The 8,222-nt window shown below is 62.8% G+C and overlaps 1 protein-coding gene across 1 annotated transcript; it reads left to right on the forward strand.

Moving 5' to 3' along the window:
* Positions 1-6,740: 6,740 nt before the first annotated feature.
* On the forward strand, positions 6,741-7,697 carry LOC116881996 (olfactory receptor 226-like). Its single transcript, XM_032882189.1, has one exon. The coding sequence runs from the start codon at positions 6,741-6,743 to the stop codon at positions 7,695-7,697; it is 957 nt and encodes a 318-aa protein (XP_032738080.1).
* The last annotated feature ends 525 nt before the right edge of the window (positions 7,698-8,222 follow it).

Below are 8,222 nucleotides of genomic sequence, written 5' to 3' on the forward strand. Positions count from 1 at the left end.
AATACTGAGGGAGAAAATGTATATTATCCTCCTAAGAGAGGCAAAATTTTTTATATTAAAAAATGTATTGCGTTTAATAAATACTTTGCAAACTAGAAGTAGCAGGGAAGTCCCTTAATCTGATAACAAGCATCAAACCACAACCCACAGCAGGTCTCCTGCTCCCCAAAACCAGGTCAGGGACCAGAGACAGCACAGGACTGCCCTCCCCACTTTGAGTGGCTCTGCCCTGCCCTGGGGGCCTTCACCAGTGCAGTGGTTTATGAGAAGAAAGTCGTTAGGACTAGAAATTAGGGCAAAGCCCTAATGGCCCACAGACGATGCCACCGGGAATGAAAGGAATCCAGAAGAACCCGCAGATAAGTGAGCAGAATTCATGACAGTTTGGCAAGCTCACAGGGCACAGTTAAGAAACAAAAAGCAACAAGCAGAAAAGGGATTCTTTTTAAAAAGCTCCAGTTTAAAAAGCAACAAAAATATTAAGTATCTAATTTAATATTATATTAAATATTAATACTTCAATATCTAATGAAAGACGTGGAACCGTTTACACAGAAAACAAACAGCACAGCAAAGTTTGAGGAAGAAAAATACACCCAGTTTATGGGTCAGAAGGCTCAATCTTGCAAAGACATAAAATTTCCCCAAATTAACTACTGAAGGAGGGAGGCTAACCCTGACAAGTGACTCTAAAATTTACCTGGAACCCCGCACGGGTGGGAGCACCAGCCCAGTCTGCTAGGGCAGGACCCCGCCGCCCCCGCTGGATTAGCAGTAACACAGTTGTAGGGGACACCCACCAGCCAGCCAGTGTGGACCGAAGCAGAGGGCACGGTCAGGAGTGGGCTCTCTACTTCTCCAAGGCCAGTGGCCGGTGGGGAGTCCTCCTGCCCAGCTCACAGGGGCACTAGGGTGGGCAAGAAGTAGGGTGAGGACACGCAGGTGCCGCTCCCAGAGGGTAGCGGGGTGGGGGGCTGCAGGGCTGGGGCTTCCTCCCCTTTGGTTTCTAAGACAGGAGGCTGGGACCTGTGTCCTTGCTGCTGTTAGGAAAGGTGGAAAGAAAGAAGGTGGAGACCCAGCAGCAAAGGCCAGGTAGGGGTCCAGAACTCAGCACAGCCTGGAGCCGGAAAGCCCCCAGGATGCGTGTGGATAAAGATAAGGTCACTGTGGGGGAAGCAGGAAGTCAGAGTCCCTGCCCCTGGCTTGTTTTCTGAGAAGGGGGTGAGGGCTACAGGGTTTGGGAAGCCTGCTTGGGGGAAGGGCTTCTGGAGATCACGCTGCAGGGACAGACTGGGGACTCTGCAGGGGTGGACACTGGTCCTGACGGTTGGGAGGGGTGGCAGGCCCAGGTGTGGGCACCCGCTGAGGTGGGACCAGGGCTGGTGTGAGTGAGGTGAGAAATGGGCAGGACCTTCATCTCCACAGCCTGGATGCAGTGGTGAAGTTAAAAAGGGCCATGGGCAGACAGGGGTGTCTGTGGAAAGGGGCTGAGATGATGCAGGGAGACAGGACCCTGGGAAGAAGGAAGCTGGGGAAGTGTGGGGTGTGCTGCCCGCGAGTGCTGGGGTTCCCAAGAAGAAAATCTCCAACCGGCCACCACGTCAGCAAACCAGCAAGAGGTCCAGCAGCGCAAGACTCTCCCCACCTGAACACAGAAGAGTCCCCGACCTCACTACTGCAGAGGGGCTGCGGGGCAGCGCTCCTGGGAGGGTGTGGGGGCGGCGAGGAGGTGGGGGCAGATTTAGACCACGGCAGGGGCTGGGGCACTCACGTGAGTAAGAGAACTTCTTCTCCTGGAAGGCTCCAAGCACCTCTTTGCAAAGCAGCCTGGTTGGCCCAGGTGCAACCCAGGGCAGTGAGGCCCAGAGCGTGGTCAGCCCTGCCCAGGAGCCGCAGCAGCTCCCCAGACCCAAGGTCCAGTGGGAAGGGATGGTGTAGGCCTGAGAGTGTGAGTACACGGACCAGCAGCCTAGCTGAGTGTCCTCCCTTGGTCACTCGCTCGGGCCACGTTCACGGTCCCCAAATGGCAGCCTGCACAGCCCAGCTCCGGCGTGCTCCAAGCCCCTCCCCAGGACAGCCTGGCCTGCTCGACTCGTGCCCGAAGCCTGCCCACCCTGCTCCCGGCTCCTTCCTCATCCCACACCTCATCTGCGGGAGGCCCCAGTTCTTGGTCCAACTCTCAGCCTCGCACCCTGGGGGACCCCAAACGCCCACCTCCAGGGAGGCTCTGGGGTCCAGATGCATGTGTCCACGCCCCCACCTAACCTCCCTCATCTCTAAATCTGCACACCCAGAACTCCTGATGCCCTCTCCTCCAAAACCCACCAATCCCACATCCTGCAGCAAATCCAGCGACATCCCAACCCCCCCCCCATAGGGCTCACTAGCTCGGACGGGACGGGGGCCCTAGTGCAGCCCATCTGGACCCACCAGTCTGTTCTCCCCAGCAGCCCAGCTCTGCCCAGAACCCCGCACATCTCAGAGGCACCACCAGAACGTGCGCCCTCCCCAGAGCTCAGCTGCCGACCCCTCCCCAGCTCTCTGAGGCCAGGCCTGTCCCAGCATGCCCCTTCCCCCCACTCCCCCTACACGTGGAGCCCATGCCCCCTCCCTACACGTGAAGCCGACATCCCCTCCCCCCACACATGGAGCCCACGTCCCCCCCAACCTGTGCAGTGGCTGTTCCCTCCGCCCACACTCTCCTCCGGGCTATCTCCAGGATCCTGTGCAAGCTGGAACTGCGCCCCGGATTTCGTCCCGGTCCCTGCCGGCCGCAGCACACCTCACCAGCCCCTTGTCCGTCCCTCCAGCACCAGAGCTCCACACACAGGAGCTTGACTATTGGGTGCCCCAGAGTCCGGCCCGCCTGAGCTGAAGGGTGAATGAGTACATGTGGCTTCTGTAAAGTGACTCTGGGACCCAGGAACACACGGCCAACCTGTCCACCCTGGGCCCCGAGATGGGGCAGCCCCAGAGATCGGAGTTCCCCTGAGGCCAGGACCCCACCTCTAAGGGGCTGGTCAGCTGTCCCCTGTGGCTGAGCACAGCAGACACTGGACCCCATGTGGCAGGGAAGGACTGCAGGCCCCGTGTGGGGTCCTGGGCACCCTCCTCCCACCTCCCACAGGACAGAGGGAGCTGCTGCTTGGGCCCCTTCACAGCCAAGGAAGGGGTTTGCCTGTCCACCTCCTGGGCCCTCACAGTGTCCAGCTGGAGATCAGGGAGGGAGGTGCCACGAGACAGGACTGGAGCCTCAGCCCCACGCACTCAGGACGCAGCCTGGAGCCCACTCAGGACAGCGGGTGTGGGACGCAGCCTCGGCCAGCTCCTCACCCACAGCCCTGCTCAGGGGTAGGGGCAGAGGTTTCTGGCTAGGCCCCTCTGCTGCACCAAGCAGCTGCTGGGGAGTAAGGGGGACCACCTGTGCTCACATCCCACCCCCACCCCCAGATCACACCTGCCATCTGCCTGTGAGGACAGCCAGGGAGGGGTCCAGGCCCCACATGGCCGCCCATGCTGGCCATTCTGGCCGACATGGATGGTCCCAGAGGAGGAGGGTCCCTGCCCAGAGGCCTGAGGAGCTTCCCAGGAGGAGCTGCTGATGCACCACCCCTGGGACGGAGGGGGGGCGGGGGCGGGGGAGGGGGCAGGGGCCGGAGGGGGAGGAGACTTGCTCCCTCTGCCCAGCCCTGCTCAGCCTCTGGGCTGGCTCCCGTGAGCTCTTCTCCAGTGAGGAGGGAGCGACGGCTGAGGTGAGCTTCCCATTTGCCACCCAGCTACCCTTTAGAAACACAGTGGTGACCTGCTGGTGGGCGGTGTGGGCTCCGGGGCTGCGGGGGTTCTCCCCATGCAGAGGGGATGTTCCCCGCAGCCGCAGACTGGCTGGTCCCTGGTATTTTTCCCCAAAACCTGACTCCTGCTCCTGTGAAATGAGGGTGGGAGAGGAGCCCCTGCTTGTCTGGACCACCACTGCCGTCTCAGCCTGGAGGGCTCCTTACTGGTGAGGAGGGGTCTTTGCAGCCGGCGTTATCCCATTTTGTATCTTCCAAGCTCTGCCCAGAACCGAGGTGGTCCCAGGGTATGTGGCAGCCCTGGGAGGGAGAGATCCAGGGGGCCCGTGGTCAGCCTCCGTCCACTGTCGTGCTAGCCCCCTCTCAGCACTCGGGACCAGCTAGTGACCTGCATTGGCTAAGTCCCTGCCCAGAGCAGCACTGCGGCCTCAGGAAAGCCAGAGAAGAGCGCTGAGACCTTGCCCTCCCTAGGTGAGGAGTCAGGCTTGGGGGCTGAGAGCAGAGGGCGGGGCCGGGCTCAGGCTCAAGCCAGATGTGCCACCTAAAACTGGCATCTCTGCCCGGTGAGAGCTGAGGGGTGCGCGTGTCTGCTGCGTCTGCGTGTGCCTGTGGGAGCCTCTGTTCCTGAGTGCGCCTGTGTGTGCCCACGCATGGGATGAGGGCAGCAAGCTTGTCTGAACACCTCTGTGAGGGGCAGGGCATCTGGGCTTGGGGTTGAACCCTGTGTCAGAGCCGTTATTCCGTGTTCCTGTGGCAGAGGGTGTGGGTCCTGAGCCTCAGGTGGGAGGCTTGGCATCTGTCTCCTGGGCAGGGCAGCATGTGGTGGGGCACCTGTGTCTGTCCGAGGCCTGGGTGCCCATGTCTGTGCCAGGTCGGGGTCTGCTTGGGGGCACTCTGGTTCGCAGGTGTCTGTCTGCCTGGCAGGAACCTGGTGTCTGTGTGGGTCACTGCATTAGGGGCTGTGGGTCTGGGTGTGGAGGTTGCTGTGGCTTTGACTCAGACCCCGAGTGCATCTGAGTTTGGGGGAGGGAACGTGGGACTTCTCCCGGGTAACGTCTGGGGGGCACAGGCGTTGGAGCATCACAGGGAAGCCTGGGGACTTGCCATTTGTCTCCTCGTGTCCGTGGGACTCAGGGCTCCTGAGGAAACACTGTTCTCCCACCCCTGCAGCCAAGGTGACACTTTTGTTCTGTCTTTGCCCTGGACAAGGGCAGACATTGTTCCAACTCTGATCAGTGGCAGATCTGAGCAGAGAGTCCTGGGGTCACCAGGAGCCATAGTGGAGGAGAGATAGAGGGACCTAGGGGTGGTTTTACCCCAGACCCCCCTACAGGAGGCCGACCCCACCAAGGTTCCTCACCGCACCCCCCGGGGCCACCAAGCGCCCCTGAGTGAGCATAGCAGGTGTGCAGGCTTCCCACGGCCCTCAGAGCCCATGCGTCCCACCCCTCCTGCTGGCTGCTGAGACCGGGACAGCCCAGCAAAGGTCCTGCCACGCCCCACGGGACAGCTGAGGGGTCAGAGGCGGAGAGGGCAGATGTCCTGTCCCAGGCGCAGGAGGCTGGGGAGGGTGGGTTTGAACCTGAGCTGCCCGTCCCAGAGCCCGTGCCCTGGAGCTCCGGGCTCCGCTCCCTCTCACAATCTTTGCAGGAAGAAAACCATGGGAAACTGCAGGCTTCAAGCAGGTCCTGGGCAGCACGTGGGGAGAGAGGACGGGGGGCCCGTGGCCACTCAAGGGCAGAGACTGGGACGAGTCCTGGGAGTTCTGGGGTTCTGGGAGGAGGCAGGAACTGAGAAGGGGACATGAACTGGGGCCTGGGGACAGGGACAGCCACCTTGCCGGGTTCTGGGCTCAAGGGCCTCTCCAAAAAGGGGCAGGGGTCAGGAGCCCAGGGTAGCCATGCCCTGGGGCATCCACTCCGTCCGGGAAGGAGGGCCACCTGCCACACCCTACTCAGTCCCAAGCTTGGGAGGAGGCCTCAGGGGACAAGGCCTGGTGTGGAGGGTGCCCTCTGAGGGCTCAGAGCAGCGAGATGCCCAACAGAGCCTGAGCAGGGGTCTAGGGGTTCTGTCCTCCACACCCCTTCTCTCATGCATCAGCCCCTGTTTAGCCAGCGGCTACTTCGCATCAGGTGTGCGGGTCCCCTCGGCCATGTCCTGAGGCACTCAGTGAGCACGTAAGAGCCCGAACCCCAGCCACAGTACACAGGAGCACGTCGGGTTTTAGATGGGTTTTTGGAGATCTGGCAGCACAGCCTGCGACCTACGGGAACGTTCCTGGACCGGAGAGCACAGGCTGATGTGAGGCACAGTGCAGGGGGACCCTGGACAGGACTCGGCCACACTCTGGGGAGCCTCTGAGCCAGCAAGCCCGTGGGTGCACAGGACCGGGGAGATCCACCATGGTAGGGCAGGGGTGAAGAAGTTACTTCTGTTTGAGGATCCGGCCCTTCCAGTCCTGTGAGAACAGCTCCTTGGAGCCACAAGGAAGCTGCCCCCAGTCCTGCCCTCTCAATCCCTCGGCCACCGCAGCCAGGGCTGGAACCAGGGGTGGGGGCACAGGAAGTCTGGGCCCAAGAACCTCCCTGCAGGCTGTGGCTGCGTCCGCGTGGCCTGGGCAGAACCACACAGGAGCTGCCCCAGGGGTGAGGTGGCGGAGGGCCGGACCCCCAGGCCCGTGCAGAGGCGGCGGCTTCTGGGAGTGTCAGGAAGCACGTAGCTCGCCCGGCCGGGGTGTCCAGGGGACCCGGGGTGGCCTCCTGCATCCCTCCAACTGCGTGGGGTGCCCCTGGGGAGCAGGCGTCCCATGAGTGGCCGGGATCTGCGACACGAGCCCATGGATGTCCTCCTCAGCAGTCCTGGGGACACAGAGTAGGACGGCCCCTCCACCCACACCCCGCCCGCCAGCCAACTCTGACCGGCTGCCTCTGCCGGCAGGCGGCGTGCACCATGCCCCCCGGGGACAACCACTCCGAGGTGACAGAATTCATCCTCGTGGGCTTCCCAGGCTCGCTGGGCGTCCACGTGTGTCTGCTGCTGCTGTTCACGCTGGCCTACGCGCTGACGGTCACGGAGAACGTCGTCATCGTGGCCGTGATCCGCGTCAGCCCCCCGCTGCACAAGCCCATGTACATCTTCCTCAGCAACCTGTCCTTCCTGGAGGTGTGGTACGTGTCCGTCACCGTGCCCAAGATGCTGCTCAGCCTGGCCGCGCCCCGCTTCCGCCGCATCTCCTTCGCGGGCTGCATGGCGCAGCTGTACTTCTTCCTGGCGCTGGCCTGCACCGAGTGCGCGCTGCTGGGCGTCATGGCCTACGACCGCTACGTGGCCATCTGCCGGCCCCTGCACTACCCCACGGTCATGAGCCCCAGCCTCTGCCGCGTGCTGGCGGCCGGCTCCTGGCTCTCCGGCTTCGCCATCTCCCTGGGGAAGGTCTTCTTCATCTCACGCCTGGGCTACTGCGGCCCCAACGTCATGAACCACTTCTTCTGCGACGTGTCCCCCCTGCTGAACCTGGCGTGCTCCGATATGTCGGCGGCCGAGCTGGTGGACTTCCTCCTGGCGCTGCTTATCCTGCTGGGGCCGCTGCTGCTCTCCGTGTTCTCGTACGCCGCCATCCTGGGCACCGTGCTGCGCATCCCGTCCTCCGCTGGCCGGCACAAGGCCTTCTCCACCTGCGCCTCGCACCTGGCCGTGGTGGTCATCTTCTACTCCGCCTCCCTCTTCATCTACGCCCGGCCGCGCGCCCTCTACTCCTTCGACCTCAACAAGCTGGTGTCCGTGGTCTACACGGTGCTCACGCCGCTGTTCAACCCCGTCATCTACTGTCTGAGGAACCGGGAGGTCAAGGAGGCCCTAAGCAAGGCGGCCCAGAGGGCAGCCCAGGCCCTGGGGGTCCCATCCTAGGAGCCTCCCCAGGACCCTGGCTCCCGCGGACCTGCTCTAGGCCTCTGTGTCCCCTGAGTGGCCGCAGGGCGAGGGGCTGAAGGCAGAGTCCTTGCTGTCCCCGTCCTTCGTCATGACCTGCCCAGGACGCCAGCCAGGATGAGCACCCCAACCTGGGTCACCCCCAGCGAGCCAGTGCCCGGAACAGGCACCTGTATGGAGCCCTCGCTGCACACCCCAGTTACCTCGCAAGGTCTCATCCTGGGGTGCTTTGCACGTGCTGCCCATGGCGGCCAGGAACCCCCATTCCAGGCGGGACCCCCTCTGTCTCCCAACCCAGGGTAGAAATGGAGTGGCCAGGTTGCAGGCCTGGGCCTGCCTCTTTGCCGAGGCCCCAGGCAGTCCCCACCAGGTGCTCCATCTCTGGGCAGGCCCCCACGCCGGGTCAGCCACAGCACCAGACCCCTGCACAGTCCCGGACAGAGGGTGTGAAGGAAGAGGGGCGGGTGTGCCCCAGCTGGGACACAGAACCTTCTGACACCATGG

The sequence above is a fragment of the Lontra canadensis genome, unplaced genomic scaffold (genome assembly GCF_010015895.1).
Source record: "Lontra canadensis isolate GAN:19392208 unplaced genomic scaffold, GSC_riverotter_1.0 scaffold79, whole genome shotgun sequence".
NCBI lineage: Eukaryota > Metazoa > Chordata > Mammalia > Carnivora > Mustelidae > Lontra > Lontra canadensis.

Excerpts from the sequence above, each read along its gene's own strand:
- LOC116881996 (XM_032882189.1), top strand. The coding sequence starts at position 6,741 with ATGCCCCCCGGGGACAACCACTCCGAGGTGACAGAATTCATCCTCGTG.